Below are 19,274 nucleotides of genomic sequence, written 5' to 3' on the forward strand. Positions count from 1 at the left end.
CCATTGTTGCGGCACTGTTCAATCCCAAGCGACAGACTCCATTGAAAAGCCAAAAAAATAATAAAAAAATCGGACAATGAAAATCGGACAATTTTAAGAAACTTATCTGTAAGCACTTTCTTGTTTCTTTTACGAAATAAGGTGAATATGTCCATTGTTCTGGCTAATTTCAATCTCAAACAATAGTATTCAATCTTAAGTCTAGTGTTGTCCTCGAAATGAGGAAGTTCTCGTCTCGTCTCGAAAACGAGAGTAGACTCGAGACCATAAATATATTTTTAAATTCGAGACAAGACGAGAAATTCCACTAATGTCATGGGAAGGGTAGCACTAGTCTGCCCAAGTTCTATGTTTCAAACACTGTTTTATTTTTACATGATTCATATAAAAACTGTAAGTTGACAAAGTGATTGTAAAGACAAAGAGCATTTATCAGCATTTAAAGATATGCAAATCATTACATAATATACTCCAATTATAAATAAATATATTTTAAATGTAGATCTCACAATTTATTACATTATAATTGTACTTTGTTTCCTACATAATTAAACATCATCTGAATTCATAGTGCATTCTGAATGTATATAACTACTATTTAACTATTGAACAGCTTGAACTATTTATGTGAATGCCGTTCATTCTAGCTTTGGAACTTCTTTGCGTTAATTAAACTAAAATAGTGCTATAGTTTCGACTATGTATCATGACCTTCAACAGACGCATTATGAAATAAAATGTAAACGCTACAGCTTATATATATCAGATAATGAGAGGAGATCATTTCTAAGAACCAATAAGATTCTTCCTTTCATTTTTGACAACTTTTAATTTCATATTTATGTGAAATTCAGTTATTTCTTGTAAAGGAAATCCTTTTACAAGTAAATGTAAGGCAGACTATATTTTACACTTGCGTTTGGCTAGCTGAGGGTCGTCGAGTGTTCAGAAATCCTTCCTTAGTGGTACCTTACGTCACAAATCCTATGCACTGTCTAAATTTCAAATTTCTAGCTTATGTGCTTTGGCCTTGGCGTTGATCTGTGCTCTGTTTTCTCTACTAAGGGGATCTGCATTATTAAGCCCAGGTGTCACCCGAAAGTTTTAGGCAGTGAGGTCAGGGGCGTCATTTAGGGAGGGCAGAAGGGGCCATTCCCCCCCAAGAGTTTGAGGAATACGTATACTTTAATCGATTCTCTACTAATATACTAGCACAAAACGTGAAAGTCTTATGTCGGTGGTACTCTTGCCCCCCCCCCCCAAGCGATGTCTGAAATGACGCTCCTGAGTGGGGTATGTAATTTGGAAAAACAAAGAATTTTTGTTGAAAGAAGTTTTTCATGTGGAACTTGAAAGTCCAATATTCTGTGGTCAAATCTGATATTTTCTAGTAATGATATAGTTAAGTATTTTTCCTCTCAAGATGAGATGAACTCGTTCCTTGTCTCTGATTAATTTCAATTTCAAACAATAAGTTTCAAAACCCATATTACTTAATGAAATCTAGATAATTTTATAAAATTTATCGTGAAATAATACTAACACTGAGAATGAATAAATTATCCCCATCAATCTTGACCGATTTCAACTCCAAGTAATGGGGAAACTTTAGAAGCGTCAAAGAAATTATAGAGTTTGTATAAAAAGTAATGAAACCAAATTCATGGAAACAAATGTATTGAAGATATCGATAGAAATAATTAAAATGCTTCAAAACAGTGCCCTTGTGCGCCAACACTTCAAAATAGGAAGACTTGGCGGATGAGTTTTCCACGCTTGGAACGCGTCCTGGACGTTCTTTTCCTGAATGTCCTTCAAGCAGCGCGTCGAAATAGTTTCGACCTCTGCTACGGTCCGATAGTGGTGTCCTTCGAGGGCTGTCTTCACTAGGAGAAACAGGAAAAGTATTCCGGACAATGGCGTAGCAATAGGTGCAGGGCGTTTCGGTATATTAGGGGGCGCCCAAGGTTTTTAATAAAAAAGAAGCAAATTATATAAATGAAACCCCAAGCTTTTCGCGATCTTCATTTCCGAACATGTCAAGATTAAAAATTCCTGCTCACTTCGCTCGCGGTTTATTACTTTTGCGTATCAAATTATTTTCATTACTGTAAACTCGAAGAGGTTATAGCACTGTGTGATTAAGAAATTAATCCTCCTGTATTAATACGATATCAGTTCTATAATACATATATTGAGCCTACTAACTTTAAATAAAATTCCCCAGCGCAACAGGCTTTCAACAATAATGACAAATTCTATGATCTATAAGATCTGGATTAAAACGAGTTAAAAAGTGTTGCCATGATTATGATTCACTGTCAGATACCGTGGCTACACAGAACCAAACACAAGCAACAAACCGGGCAACTGCCCAGGGTGCCAACGTCAGGGGACGTCCAAACGAGCACTCCAAAATAAATTTTCAAATGTATTTTCTAATTCCACTGTAATAAAATGTAAAATATAAGCCAGGACTAGGTGGAGAGAGGCGCCAAAAATATACCTTTTCTTCATTTCCCACAGTTCGAAATTGACGAGTTTGATGTAATAAGGGCGTAAGCGAGTTTACACCCTTTTGCATCAAACGCATCTAGGCTTTTGCCATGCTTGTTTAGCCTCCTGGTAACATTTCAAATCAATATCGGAATAAAATGCTGCATATTACATTGTTTTATGGAAGAAAAAGAAAACATTACTTAAATTTTCAACATCGTTTTTCTCCAACTGCATGTTTCAGACTTGCGCCCTTATTGCATCAAACTCCTCAATTGTACAAAGCTTCCTTGGATTTTATGATATGGACGTACAGTGCAGAAAATTATGAACATTAAATAATAAAAGTCTCATTAGAAAACGATATTGACATTAAAAAGTGCATAGGGCAAGGCTACGACGGAGAAGCAGTAAGGAGAAGTCTTATTCCGCACAGGAAAAAATAAGGTGTTGAAATAACACAAAATGACTACCACTTTAGCGTGTTACTTGTGTGTCAATTCAACACCAAGCACATCGTCTTCACAGCATATCAGAAATACCTCGTTACTGGCTGAGAGTTTTTGCATTGTTTTTTATTGTTTGGTATAAGCAAAGCTTTGCGAAATATATTTTAACACTTGTGCTAAGTAACGAATAATGTTCTATGTTTTCTGTAATCGGTCACAATAATATTATTGTAAACTTGTGAATCATCTGACAACAATTGCACAAATAGCAATGCTTCCATCTATCTTCTTTATCTGTTATTCTTGTGTCTTAGCAAGTATGAACAGAAGATGGTAGAACTGTTGCCTATGTAACTGTTGTCAGACAATTTGCAGATTTACAAGAATATTATTGTGACCGATATTTCGCAAAGCTTTGCTCATATTAAACGATAAATACTAATGCAAATTCTCTCAGGTAGTACCGAGTTATTTCTGATATGCTCGGAAGGCGATGTTCTTGGTGCTGAATTAACACACAAGTAACACGCTAAAGTGGTAGTCATTTTGTGTTGTTTTCAACATCTCATTTTTTACAGTGTGGTTTGCAAACGCGGATTCAAAAACATGCCAAGAATGCCATATATGTTCACTGCACAGCACATGATCTGAACATCGTGTTATCGGATGCTGCGAAAGTTTAACACAGAAGCTGTTAATTTTCTTTGTCACTCTCAAGATACATGTGTAACTTATTTGGTAGCAGCGTGAAACGCTGGAAGGCTTTACAAGACTGTATTCCCATGTTCGCACCAAGGAAGAGGTGTGCGGACGTTATGAAATGTCTTAATGTCATGTGCCTTACTGAAACAGAAAAAAAAAAAAAAAAAAAACCGGAAAGAAGCAACTTGTTATAAACGAAAAATGGTAAGGTTTGATTTCGTGATAATGCTTGTGTTGTAGGAAAACGTTTTAAGAAGCATAATGTTGCGTCAAAAAAAAAAAAAAAAAAAAAAAAGTATGTGTTTGTCAGTGTCAAAGAAAACTGAAAAAATGCTGTATACTGGTGCAAGATCTTAGAAAGAATGTGTCTCAAGTGTTCGAGGAAGTCAGTGCTTGTGCGTACAAATTTGATGTTTCAGATAAGTTTTAAAGAAGAAAGCCAGTGCCGAGAATATTCTTTGATGAATTGGCACAAGATACGCGATTTACTGACTCTGGCAAAGAATTCGAGATCAAAGTGCTATTGCCTATTCTTGACTCAGTAATAGTAAACATAAAGTATGTTTCGAAGAATGAGGGAACTTTGTGACAGATTTTCGTTCTTATGCCCGTCAATGATACGAACCATTCCTGAAGAAGAGGTCACCAAGCAGTCTTATGACTTTGCGCTTCTGTATGCAGACGATTTATCCAGTGACTTTAAACGAGAAATTCAGAGACACTTTTCTAGACAGACTTTCAAATTTTTCAACCCACGAAGAGTTTCTTCATTTTATTACCAGACCTGATCTCAGCTTAGCATTTCCAAATCTGATGACAGCGCTTTGTTTATATGTAACTGTTCCAATTACAGTTGCAACTGCTGAGCTATCATTCTCTAAGTTAAAATTAATCAAGGAATATCTCAGACACAATATGACCCAAGAACGCCTTTTGGGGCGTGGCCATACTGAGTATTGAGCGAAAAACAGCTCATAAATTGGACATCTCTGATGTGATAAAAGAGTTTGTAGAAGCAAAAGTGAGAAAGAAACTCTTCTTTTGTATACAATTTGTCGATTTAAAAAAAAATGAAAATAGAAAAAAATGATTATAGGCGGTTCACAAGGCTTATTATTTATTTTATAATTATGTAAAATTGTAACATACTATATATATTTGGTCTAGGAATTAATTCGTGCGGTTGGTACGCACACATTGAACCTGTAGTACAAACACAAAATACATAAATACCTTAAGAAAAATATTGTCCATCGCTAGCCACCACTTTCGCCCATCTGTCAGGCAATGTACGGATTCCGTGGCGAAAGAAGTCCTCATCCTTGGAAGCGATCCAGTCAGAGACCCATGTTTCGATATCTTCTGAAGAAGTAAACCGCTGTCCAATCAAATCGTTGTTCATGCAATCGAACAAGTAGTAGTCCGAAGGAGCAACGTCTGGTGAATACGGCGGGTGGGGTAACACTTCCCATCCGACATTTTCTAAATAGGTTTTGACCGGTTTTGCGACATGTGGGCGAGCGTTATCATGTTGAACAATAAGTTTATCATGTCTGTTCTCCCATTCTGGTCGTGTTCTGGCCAGAGCTTGCTTCAAACGCATTAATTGTCGTCGATAACGTTCTCCATTCATAGTTTCACCCGGTTGCAGCAGCTCATAGTACACCACACCTTTCATATCCCACCATATGCACAGCATAACCTTTGCACAGTGAATATCTCGTTTTGGTTGTGATGGACCTGGTTCACCTGGTTTCACCCAGGCCTTTTTTCGTTTAGGGTTCTCGTAATGGATCCACTTCTCATCACCCGTAATAATTCGATGCAGAAACCCCTTTCTGCTCTGTCGTTGAAGCAGCAATTCGCAAATGGTTTTTCGTCTTTCAACGTCTCTGTCTTTCAATTCATGTGGAACCCAATGTGACATCTTTTGAATCATTCCCATGGCTTTCAAGCGTTTGGAGACTGTTGTTTGATCAACGCCTAATGCTGCTGCAAGTTGTTCCTGCGTTTGACACGAATCCTGCTCGAGCAATGCTGTCAATTCTTCGCCTTGAAATTTTTTTGGCTGTCCAGCTCGCTCTTGGTCTGCCAAGCCGAAATCACCACTTCTAAACCGTGCAAACCACTTCTGACACGTTCGCTCAGCTAGAGCATGGTCACCATACACTTCCACCAAAATACGATGACTTTCAGTCGCACTTTTCTGCATGTTAAAGTAATGCAGCAGGACACCCCGCAAAAACACTTTATCAGGCACAAATTGCGCCATGTTCACTTAACTACAAACTGGTGTTGTTGACGCTTTAATCCACTGCCCTATACTACGAACGATACGCGATGACAGGGGTTTGCAACACATGTGTGGATACACGGAACTGTGGGACGCTCCGTTCGTTGCGCCATCTCTTGTCCACCCGCACGAATTAATTCCTAGACCAAATATATATATATATATATATATATATATATATATATATATATATATATATACAGTAGAGCGTCGATTATCCGAAGTAATTGGGGGACATGGGTGTTCGGAAAACTGGTTTGTTCGGATAATCGAACTGTACTGTACTATACTTCTACAGCCAGTGCCAAACCGACAGAAGTGTGCTGATTGTTGAAACACAGCGACTGGCGGCTTGGCCGGTCAGCAGCGCCTTATGAAGGCCCCATTAGAAGCAATGTTCCGCCAGCGGTGGCTCAGTGCGGCGACTACTGTGGGAAACTTAGTTTGGGAGTGAGGGGGATGATGGACGGTAGGGTGGGAGAGTAACAGGTGCGAGCGAGTACACAGTTCGGTTAAGCGGTCGTTCGGTTGACCGACGTTCGGATAATCGACGCTCTACTGTATATTAATTTGAAATCCTTTCGGTAATACTGGTTGATACATTACTGTTTATCTACATTACCACTGCAAAAAAGTCCGAAGTTTACATGAGTATATTTTTAATGAAGAAGACACTCTGTCCAGTTTACTTTTATAAGACATCCTACGACAATATAAAAAGAAAAATGGTCAATACCCTCCCGCTGTTAATTTTCGGTTTATGGCCATTTCTGCGCGTACGCATAAGTTATTTTAGATGATCATGAGTAGGGCCAATCCGATGGTTGAAAGGACGCCACTAGGAATTTTGCTTAGGGGCACCAAAGGTCATTATTACGCCATGCTACCGGGAGAAGATCGGGACTGTAATGGGCAGGGAAACGTTGCGATGCCTTTCGGGGCTAGGGTGTATTTGACCATGAGGCAGGTGTGACTCGGTGCATTGCCATGATGCAGCTTCCAATTGGCAGCAATGTCTGGCCTCACTGGGTTGACCCTGCAATTTTTTCAGCACTTCCACGTAGAAAGTATCCGTGACGGTCTTTCCCTCAGGTACAAATTCGTGGTGGACCACACTCTTGCTGTCAAAGAAGACAATGAGCATGCTCTTGGTCTTCGATCTGCTCATTCTCTTTTTGGGGAGAGAATGCTGCTGTGTGCCATTCGGCACTTTAGTGTTTTGTCTCTGGGTCGTACTCAAACATCCACGATTCGTCGCCGGTTATCACATTGTTCAAAAACTCAGGGTCTGTTTGAACGCGCTGCAAAAGATCTTCTCAAACAAACACAAGGTTTTTCTCTTGATCATCTGTCACATCTTTCAGGACAAGTTTGACACAAATTCTTCTCATCTGCAAATCCTCGGTAATGAAGATGTGTAATCATTTTATCAATTGCTACGCTGTCTGCGATCATTTGAACATTTAACCGCCGGTCTGAATTTAACGCATCACGCATGCATTGCACATTGTCCTCTGTTCTGCTCGTGGACGGGCGTCCTGCGCGGGGTTTGTCTTCTATAGTCTCTCGACCATTTTTGAAGCAATTGTACCATCTCAAAACAGCATAGGTTTTCACTCCCGAACACTTGCTGGATCATGACCAACGTCTCCGTATTTGCTTTTCCGAGATTCACACAGAATTTAATGGAGTAGCGTTGTTTGATAGAACGTTGCACTTTTAAGCTTCGATTGACACTAGAGACAAGGGCCAACTTAAATTACGACACGAACCTCACGGAAGTTCGTAGGCGACTGAAGCTAGATACGTTTTGAAGCTTACTTCCCCCTTCATCGAACCCGCCTGGAGCGATGTAAGACGCACCAGAAAAAAAAACGATGTCATTACTTCTTATACAGACCCTATATGCCTTATTACATCAAAAATCGAATAAATTTTACTAAATTTTCAAAACTAATATATAAAAACTACGGAAGATATATTAACACTGTTTTTTCTTTAAGATGAGGTGAATTTATCGCTTGTCCGTAATTCAGATCAAGCCCAAATAATAGGATGTATGCTAAGTCTTAATTTTCAAACAAGGCAAACACCTTGTTCAAAAAATCGAACAATTTTTACGAAATTTAGAGTGATTTTTTTTTAAAAAAATGGGAGAAAGCACCACTCATTCTTTTCTACTTTAACCCAAAGCAGTAGGGATAATTGGCAGCACGGAAAAAAAGATACATCATAATGATCAAAATCGATTTTAAAGAAACAATATTATATTGAAAAAGTGCTTTATTATGAGTGACATTATGTATACTTGTAAACTTGCATGACTTATGTATAAACTTGATTTTACCCTCTTTCCTTAACGGGTTTCAACTCCAAACAACAATTGTTTTCCAAAGTAGTAGGAAGACACATATCAGGTACTATTAAAATGAGATACATTTACGAAAGGTATGTAACAGACAGACAGATAGATCAGTTAAGTGAACGGTAGAAACTCTTTTACACTGGGTTTAATAATCTTAAAATTAATTAATATGTCATTTTTACCTGATAAACGGAAGTAATGCCTAAACTGTAATAAACTGGAATGAAGACATAACAAACGATTGGGTATGATAGAGCTGCAGAATATACTGTTTCCCAAAGTACACAGCCTCTGTAATAAAGTTCTGATGGATAACCTGAAAATAAATACTTAAATAAATAAATTGTTGTCTATCCGCTCTAAATGAATAAAACACAAACGAAATACGTTATTGCAGTAGTTAATATTTTCCTGTGTTTCTTAACTGTTACAATAGTTGACATTTTTAGGACTTACTATATGATTAACATATGTGTACATGGCGGTTTTAGTAGTGGTTGTATACACTATAGCAGGAAGCTATTTTATAGTTGAAGGTTTTCAAAACCTTACCACGGAAAAATTTCATCAGCAATCAATCTTAAGCTTGCAAGCAAACTCTGTAATTCTCATTATATATACAGTGGACTCTTTTTAATTCGAAGTCCAAGGGGACACAAAAAAACTTCGAATTATCCAAAATTCAAATTATCCAACAACATTCATTTTCACATATATAACAACAAACAAACCAAAGTACTGTGCATCAAAAACATATTCATATGGTGTAGACTATACCTTTAAAGCAGCTTATTATTTGCGTGATCGAATACCTCAAACTAAGAAACGACATTGACTCCACATAATTCAAACTACGTGTACAATGGAAAATATATTTACCTACAACACTACAACATACATTGAATAGCCCAAACAATTAAACACCAGTAACAATTTGAATATTCTGTTCTCACTTTTAAGAAGTCGTAAACCTCATTTGCTTAAATTTAATTGTTTTTGTACGGTCCATAAATCTTGAATTTCATGTATTGCGTGGAATACGATATTAATAACATTTGGTTGACTTTATTAATAATTCATTTAAATTTTCAACCAATTCTGAAACAAGAGGAGATTGGCACACGTTCTCTATCTTTACTTCTTCCCCAACTCACCTTCATCTGTATCATTACATAGATTTTCTATTTATCTTTTGTATTACTCTTCCCTATGGCTGCATCTGGATAACTGAAAACACGTTAAAACTGTATTTCGCTCTTTACATCTGTCCAACATTAAAAATTTTCAACTGTATTTACTTGGAATTAATCAAACCTTAGGTTCAAAAGTTCGATTTATACACGGTTTTTTACTATTGTTTTCAATACAGTTTTCAAGGGGAATGGGCTTCTGTTCGAATTAACGAGACTCCACTATATATATATATATATATATATATATATATATATATATATATATATATATATTTGTTGAACGGAAGTCCTTTTGCCCCTGACTGATGTTATCCCAAAGCAAAATGTAGGGAAGTTATAAGGAAAACATGCTGTGTTCCATATACATCTGATAATTTCTAGGAAAGATACATTTAATTTTTTAAAAGTGGGACAAATTCACTCTTCGTTTTCCTCGTGACAAACTCCAACTCCAGACAATATACCATTTTATGAAGCCATATTTAGTGAAAAACACTTAATTTGAAGAAAACTATTGGTATGTTTTCTGACTTTCAACACTAAGTGAATTTATCACTTGCTTATATACAGGGTGGCTGAGTGGTACAACAATTACCTCTGGTGAGAGTGATCCCTGGTTCAGTTTCAGGCCGCATGAATTTGTAGTGGATAACATGTCCGTTGATTTTCTCAGGGTTTTCCCACCTCCTCTCACTTTCCCATTCCATAAATTCTTCCATAACTGTTCACTTTTATGAACTATTTGCCTCCTTTAGCCTCAGGGGCTTAACATTGGGACGTTAAACTACAAATATCAGTTAATTTCATTCTCAACCAATAAACGTAAGTCTTAACTCTTAAACAAAACACACTTAGGTTCGATAAACATCGGAAAAGTTACTAAATTTATCATAAAACACTTTTCTGTTTTTAATATATCAAAATGGGAAATCACTCCCTAACTTCTGAGTGATTACAGCTAAAGACATACAGAGACTCACTTTAATATACGGCCACCCCATATTATTGTCATGTGCGTCGAAGAACGCATTGATGTAAACACATAGGAATTAGTAAGCGATGACATGAAACAACTATCGTATCTCGTTTACCATGTCATAATGCGTAAAGGTTGTAAATGCAAAGTATCCCTAACTAACTGCTGTGTTTCTATGAACTGCCTTCATATCATGTCACTTTAATATTCGGCCACCAAAGTAATTTGACAGTGTTTTACTGTATCGCCCGTTTACGGAACAATATGATTGGGAGAAGGAACATTGTAGTTACAACTCATTTCTCTTCTTAGTATCAGAGAGTGAGAATGGATATTGGCCTTGCAGTGCAACACTTCCAATGGCGCGAAAACGTTGTAACACAACGTTTGAGCAGCGCCAGCTGGTCATCTTTCATCACGAAAAAGGGATTCCAAAGGGTATATTGCGTGTCTCTTGAATATACTACGAAGTGCAGTTGGTGACTTCGTGCAATGTTACAAGAACGAAGACAGGATAGAATCCATGAATCAGAGAAGTCGGCCTAGCAATATAAGTGAACGAGACAGACTTGTGATTGTAAGAAAAGTAAAGAAAAGACCAAAATTAACTGCATCGGAGATTGAAGCGGAATTGTTGCAAGAATGTAGAAAGGATGTATACCTGGCGATTGTCCGGAAAGTACTTAGAAACGTTGGGTACCTCGGAAGAATAACAGAAAAAAAATTGTCATAGATAAATGGAGAACGGGGAGAAGATCACTGACATTAGTGATAACTATTTTGGAGCAGGAGATAACGAAGGGTATGCTGAAACAAATTTGAAACGGCCAACGAGAGAACGCCAATGGTTGTGTCCTTATGTACCAGACTATAACTCTGATAAAGCATAGATTAAGTATTCATACTGAAAATATAGACAAGTGGGGAAAATGTTATAGGGATTTAGTTTAGAAACAGATGTTACGATAAATTCTTACTAGCCGAGTACTAGTTAATAGACGAAAACAACAATCATGCTTCGAACTCTCTGTACTCGAAAAGTGAATGTAATGTGTAATCCTAGTGGTTTATGTATTTGGGATGAATACCAACAAGAGAAGTACTTGAAGTGGTACGTGGAGATCTGCATTTGTTATATATCGTTGGAAAGGCTACACTGAGTACACCTCACACGTGAAATATCTCGCTTGAATGGAGCCTGTAGGGAGCGTGGCGACCATTTTAAGATCAGAACAAGGCATGCTCCGAAACAACAGAAAACGTGGACAAAATAGAAAGCTATGATGTAATTGTTTTGAGACGTGGTATATATAGGTTTAGAAGGTAGCTGAATACGAATCTGACATCAAATGTTTACGAATGAAAGTGGCAGATCCAACGTGGCGAACACAAATTACAAAAAAAAAAAAAAAAAAAAGAAAAAAGAAAAAAAGAAAAAAAGAAAAAAGAAAGAACTATGGATCTGAAATTGGATAGAGATATTCGACGTCGCTATGTGTCAATCGGATACCAAAAAAGTACAATTTAAGTTGTCGGACAAAATGCGAAACACTTTTATGGAACTGAAAGCAGGCAGGTAGAAGTTTTCGTGGTCTCTGAGTACAAATCCAATGTTAAAAGTCCTCGATCGCCGATAAAGCGATGCGTCGAAGGATTTTCGCTAATGTGCCACTGGCGGAAGGATTTCGTCGAGTCGAAACATATATCTTGAGTTGGGGTGTTGAAGTTACCCCCGTGTAGCAGCGAGGACTTCATTTTAGTCCGCGCTTCTTCGGTTCGTCGCGGAGAATCGCGAAGAGACCAACACGAACAATCGCCAGTCATGTGCATGCGGTTATTATTATATATTATTTTTTCCTGACGAATTGTTCCGAAAGTGAGCACCAGGGGCCAAGAGTAACTCCTGCCTCTACATCATGAAGTGAAAAACCTAGAGATGAGTGTATAATTGCATAAATTTACGTGGCAACTGTCGCTGATCATTAGACAATTAATATGGGAAAACTATCAAATAAAGTAAATAGACTCGCGTCATTTAGTTATAAAATGACATGGAAAACGCTGCTTCCGGAGCGAAGTCGGAAGAGCATGCGCCTAGCAATTCCAAGATTGATGGTTCGTGCCCACCCAAGGTACTCTTTTCTTTAACTTTTTTAGTTTTTTTTAGACACCTTAATGCAAACAAATCACGCATATAGGTAATTTCACATATTTTAGGGGAGTAAATTTGTGGTTCATGGCGTTTCGTCGCGTCTCTGCTGCTGGTGGGTCACTGTGGTGTTGGTATAATTATCAAAACAAAAGTGGGGCCACCGCGGACCGTCGCTGCGGAGCAGCCAATTTTTGGCGAGATATCACTAATTGCCCATCAGTGGTCAGTAAGAACGCTAGGAAGTTTTACTTAGTGGGGTGTTCAAAATAAAAGTGAGTGTGCACCCAGAATAATGATATACAGTTTTACACGAACTCAAAGGAAACAATATTTTTACGCTCAGGGGTGTGCGAAGGAAATTCGGGGGGAGTTAGGGGTGTTGGGGATGTGCAGAATACTCCCTGGACATAATATCTGTTTTTACAAGTTGTAAACGTAAAAAATAAAGGAACTACTGCGACATTAAATTCAGAAAATATTTGCTTATGCCCGAAAACTTAATACAAACTATTCATTTATTTGCTAGAGAGAGGCCATACACTCCCTTGTGGAATCCATTCCTCCTGGATGTACCTGTATTCCAAAATGTTGGGAGCCCCGCGAGTAGAGTGACATGTATTAATTACATATATTAGGAGGAAAATTTAGTCATAGGGACCACAACACACTTGTTTGCTCTGGGGATAATATGCTGTTAAAACTGCACTGGAGAGTAGATTAGACTGGACAGTTGAATAGACAGCACTAGCGCGGGGCCCCTTTAGGCGCGGGGCCCGATTAGGAGCAATAGGTCCAATCGGCTAAAGGCCGGCCGGTTTTTCACGTCACTAAATATCAATCGGATACTAAAAGTGTACAATTCAAAATGGCCGATCCAAGGTGGCGAACAAAATGCAAAACACTACTATGGAACTGAAAAACGGGTAAGTAGAAGTTTTCGTGGTCACTGAGTACGAATTCAATGTTAAAAGTCCAAAATGCAATATGACGGATCCAATGTGGCGAACAAAAATTACAAATATGTGCAGAACGAACATATGTGATTTTTACACATGTACTGTAGTAGAAAAATACCTATAGTACGTAACGGGGCAAGTAAGGGCAGGTAATGTTTTACAATAAACAGGGAGCGTGTTTTGCTATACAATCATGCCAAAAATGAGGCACGGAATGAAGGGCAGGTTTGTAGTGCATATGAAAGTTTTGTGATACGAACAGATCGAAATCACAGACAATAATTATTTTACTACTAACTCCCTTCCCTGCTCCAGAAGAGATATGCGGGGATCAACATATGTTATATATCGTTGAAATGCTCGCACCGAGTATACTTTACATCTGTAACATCTCGCTTGAATGGTGCCTGTGGAATACATTGCGATTATTTGTAGATACTATCCCTAACAGCACAATTACATAGTAGGCATATGCCCATCATGTTTCCTCAGGTACATGGGAATGTTTCCAGTATGTGCCTTATGTACCTCCAAGAGAGAACTCACATGGATGGCAAGGGATGGTCACAGTCTATGTCCGCCCTTAGTCACATGCCTGACATGTACCTGGGTAACGTGCCTAGTATATTCTAGGTATGTGCCCCATGCCGTTAGCATCAATAAACCACAAAATTACTCCCCAAAAATATGTTAAATCGCCTATATGCGTAATGTGTTTTTATTAAGGTGAGTCTAAAAAACACTTTAAACAAGTAAAAAATCCACGCCAGGGGAGGCGCGAACCACCAACCTTTGGTTTACTAGCCGCGTGCTCTTCCGACTTGGCCACGTCGCTTGTAGAGGGATAAATTGTTGAGGTCTTTTGAATTTGGATAATCAGAGTGTTCCTTTAACCACGTATATTCGACGATAACGGTTTGGGATCAGATAAAATCTGCTCGCCATGTAATTTTGTAATAAAATGACGAGTATCTATTTACCTTCTTCCATATTCAGTTTCAAATGACCGCCGACAGTTGTCATGTAATAAAGTTGATGAGTTTGTTGCTTCTAGTACACTATCGCTTAGAAAAAGAAGCAACAAATGGATCAAATGTGGGAGATGAATTTAGAAAACCTAAATGGCGCATGTCTAGCACATCTTTTGCTGTTAGGGTATCTGAAATAGTAGGGGGAGTTCGCCACTAGTCGACCACCATCCAATAGTCGACCATTTTTGCGTATTATTGTATATATAAAATATATCAGATGGTCTTTTGGAGCGAAAAGTGATTCATGATAAAGCTTGCATCATATACTATCAATAACATTCATTGTTTCACGCTCTCTTCGCTAGCTGGTCGTCTTCGACCGATAAATTTCGACGTATCTGTAGAATTACGACTCAAATGCGCAGTTTACGACAGCGTGTAATGAGAATCTTGTGCTCCCGATGTTTTTCGTTTTTCTGAGGATATAGATAGTACGTGAGGAAAGAAATGTTTTTGTTACATAACTAAGTTCGTCTAAAGGCTGTGTCAGCATAATTTGTCAATAACTAGAAAGTATTAAATGAAAACATACGCGTTAAAATGTGGTCGGAATTTGGCATTTTTTCTTTCCCATACAAACCAATTGTCGACCAAGGGTGGTCGATTATTGGATTATTTGAGAATGCGCCAAGTTGCTTCAAATTATTCCCTGTTCGGTGTTAAGGTCTGTTTTTCAACATGCATGTATAAAATTTTCGATTTCGTGATATTCTAAAAATCGACCGCCTGTTCCTCATGTTGGTCGACTATTGGAGTATTTCTTGCTACCTGTCGACCACACTGTTTCATAATGTGTTTCACGTTTAGCTGACTAGAATTTGTTCAGTACATAACATTAGTTCAAGTTTCTTTTTCTGACAATCTTCTATTTCAACGTGAAACCAAGCTTTCTACACGAGAACAAGAAGCCCTCCTCGCTGGTCTAATAGCTAGCACGCGTGCCATGATCTTAAGACCTATCTCACCGGTACGAACAATCTTTTCATTCTAGAAGATCCACGTAAAATTTTTAACGCGTACGAATATTCTTTTCAAATGTGCCCATCATTCGGGAAAATTTTGGGGCCAAAAGGCTGGAGGAATATTTATGAGGTTCTACATAAGGAAATGGAAACCCTTACTTTCCTCGGAACATTTAGTGCTTCGGAAGAGACAATTGCTCCAATGATTGTTTATCCATACAAGTCGCGAGTACCCACAGATATGGTGTCCAATATTCTCTCGTCGATTTTGATAGGACAATCCGAATCTGAGTGAATGATTAGCGAGACATTCTTTGAGTGAGTCGTCAATGGTTACAATAAATGGTTATTAGATCACGCTGTACCTAACCCTGTAACACTTTTCATCGATGGTCACAAAACTAAGCTAATTTTGTGACAACAACGAGATCATATTGTGTGTCCTGTACCATCATGCAATATTTTGCAACCATGCGATGTATCTGTCCTTAAGGCGTTAAAAACAAATTGGAAATTCTTTGTCTGCAGCTATCTAACGAAACATAATTTATCTTCCATTGCAAGAGTTCAGTTTGCACCATTTATTGCAGGGGTCCTAGAAACAGAAACTACACCGTCCACAATAAAGAATGGATTTCGCAATTGTGGACTGCATTCTTTCAATCCCGAATTTGTTGACTACACAAAATGTATCAAGAGTGTATGCAAAAAGCAGAGAGTATTTCCACTTAGCTAAATGTTAGTAAAGAAGATCTTACTTCAAGAAAAGTTATTACTGTGTACAAGGATGTACTTCAAAAGGCTACGGTTGACTTCAACACTGTCCATGAAGTTTTGAAACTTCCAGCAGAATAGCCGATGGACGAAGCACTACAAACTGATGATAAAAGTGCCAGCTTGCCAGTGGATGACGAAGGTGTAGTTGGTGAAATCCCTGTAGTTGATGATAACAATGAATACTTGTCTCAAGCAACTCTTACGGTTAGTCAGGATTTACTAAATAATCTTCTCTTATCATTGGCTGTTGAAGTCAATCCACGTGTAACAACTGAAAACAGAGTGAATATAGCACCTATTCTACCAACGAACCTGAAGAATTCGACGTCATCACAGCACAGGAGAAAGAGGAAAGCAATATTGGGCGAAACCAAGAATTAGTTATGTCTGCTCCAACAACAGAATCAGATAGGCTTTTAATTATTCTGAGAAAGGAAGCTTCTACTCCAGAATTTGTGCCATAAAATGAAAAGAAATGTAACACATCAATTCCCCTGGATAAAGTTGAACCTATGAAAGATACTCATTATCCCAAAGAACCTCCTACTGAAGCTCTGGTTTCTATGCCAGAAGCACAGCAAGAAACAAAGAACGTTGAAAGCGGTGTTGTTGCTGGTCCAGGTGAATCAAGTCAGAAGAATATCGCAACAACACCTAAAACTATCAGACCAATATATATATATATATATATATATATATATATATATATATATATATATATATATATATATATATAACGACAACTTTTGAAAAAGCATCTGTTCTGGCAGAAGAGTCCGGTCAAAAAGCCTAAGAGGAAAATAGGGAAGATACCGTTTGCAATTAGCTCAGAAGAATATCGCCGAGTACCGACTGCTAAACAAGAACAGAAGAAACTAGAGGAGAAAAGAAACGAAAAGAGATTAAAGAACAGCAAAAAAGAGCAACAAGCTGGAAAACCCAAAGATCGCAGAAGACGACCACTGCTGTTGCTGAAGAACATCACAATGAAGAAGATGTAATTGACTACGTCGACGCAACCATATGTGCAGGATGTGATAATCAACGACATGAGTGATATATGTGCGTGTGATAATTAACGATTTTGCTTTGGAAAGTGGGAATAACCCAGTGGGTTTCGATCAGTGTGATAAACGGTTCCATACTCGATGTATCGATTTATCTGGCTATGCATGTGAAGTTCATGCAAATAAGCTGTTCCTATGTGCGGATTGTACCATATAAATTATTTGAACAAATTTATTGTTATTACATGAAACGATAACTCAATATGTTCCAGTAACTGAGAAGAGAACGCTAACACGGGAGAGAAACCTTATCATATATGAGAAGATAACTCGATGTTCTCAAGTAACACAGTAGAGATACCTAACACGGGAGAGAAATCTATTTCACACGGGGGAAGCGTGAACACTTAGGATTTTCTAAATTTTTAGTGACTCGTATTTTGTTTAGAATTTGTAAAGCCGTAATATAAGTGACAAGATAACGTGAGCATATAAACAGCAGAGAAATCTCGTTTCACGTGGAACATTCAAATCCATTATTCCAAATAAAGTAGCTATGTAGCAAACCCTAATACCCTGCTTCTTTCATTTATAATCAGTAAGCAGAAAACCTTAAAGAAAATTAAATAATATCTATATCATCATTTTGGCAAGTTCAAATCTCAAGAATATTACAATTTCCAGTCATCATTAAGGCAATCAATTACTTTTACGCAAAAGAAACGATAGAAATTGCGCGCGGTCGACTAATAGCATGAAGTCGGTCGACTAGTGAGCGACGATGGTCGATAAGTGGGAATTTTGACGAGTTTTCGTAAAACGTACTTTTATATCACTGCAAAGCTTTAAAAGTTAGAAAATCACACACGGTATGGTACAAAAGAACCCAAAGAAAGCAAGTAATTCAATTTTGTCAAATATTATGAAATCATCACGTTTTATAAGTGTTTAGAAGTAAGATTTTTTCAGCGGTCGACTATTGGCGAACTCACCCTGTGTACCTAAAGGACGTACCTAGAACATGACAGATATATGTCCGAAGTGAGGAGATAAAAACAAATGACTGTTAGAGTGCGAAACTGAGCCAGATGCTATATTTGTGGTACATAGTTGCAAATATCAATTAGGTGTAACAAGTACCTAAAACTCGAGACATTTCTCGGCAAGTTCTTGTGAGAAAAAAAAAAGCCGAAGAACTTTGGACATTTCCGAACAGCTGATTAGTTATACAAAGTTGAAGATGGAAACATTGACTTAATAGGTCAATGTCAGGGTTCTGATATTCGTTTGTTTGAAATGATCGAAACGCCATCTATCTTGTGTAATCTACCTGTAACTATTGCGTGTCCATTAGAATGAAACGGGAGGTAAGCTGGGGTAGGAGCATAAAATTCTGTTCGTCAAATTGAAATTTAGTGAAGTGTATTTTCGGAATAACTTTGGCTTAACGTGCTCCTATACGTAAAGTGGACGGAAGTGAAATATAAATAAATATGTAAAGTGAACGGGGATATATTGCTCGAATTTGTAAGTACTAAATTTTATCCTATTATTTTTCTCTTTTTTGGCCAACTACTGCAAATCTTTTGTGAGTAGTATATCTTTGGTCACTATAATAAACCATTTATTGTTAAACACTGGAAAATTGACGATACATTTAATAAACAAATAAATCGGTACAGTTCACTGAAACACACTGCTTGTGGAACTCCTTTCATGTTAAGACCTGTTCATGAACATGAACTTAGAAGAACAATTGTTAACATTAAATTCAATGCCGCGGGCATTGATGAAATAACCCCACATATGCTTAAAATAGCTTTACCTGTTATCACATCTCCCTTAACTAATATTGTGAACTACTCTATATCGAACTAGTGACCTTAGGCCAATAATTATATTGCCAGTTCTTTCA

General features: G+C 37.7%; 1 protein-coding gene across 1 annotated transcript in view; it reads right to left on the minus strand.

The window, feature by feature from the left end:
• The window catches only part of LOC145666696 (sodium-coupled monocarboxylate transporter 1-like), a 167,071-nt gene that overhangs the window by 114,817 nt on the left and 32,980 nt on the right, over positions 1 to 19,274 (minus strand). The window contains exon 2 of the mRNA XM_081734191.1: positions 8,488 to 8,621. Coding sequence (XP_081590317.1) covers positions 8,488 to 8,621 — 134 coding nt within the window. The remainder of the gene's footprint in view (positions 1 to 8,487; positions 8,622 to 19,274) is intronic.

This window comes from Thermobia domestica, chromosome 12, assembly GCF_964235325.1.
Source record: "Thermobia domestica chromosome 12, izTheDome1.hap1.1, whole genome shotgun sequence".
NCBI lineage: Eukaryota > Metazoa > Arthropoda > Insecta > Zygentoma > Lepismatidae > Thermobia > Thermobia domestica.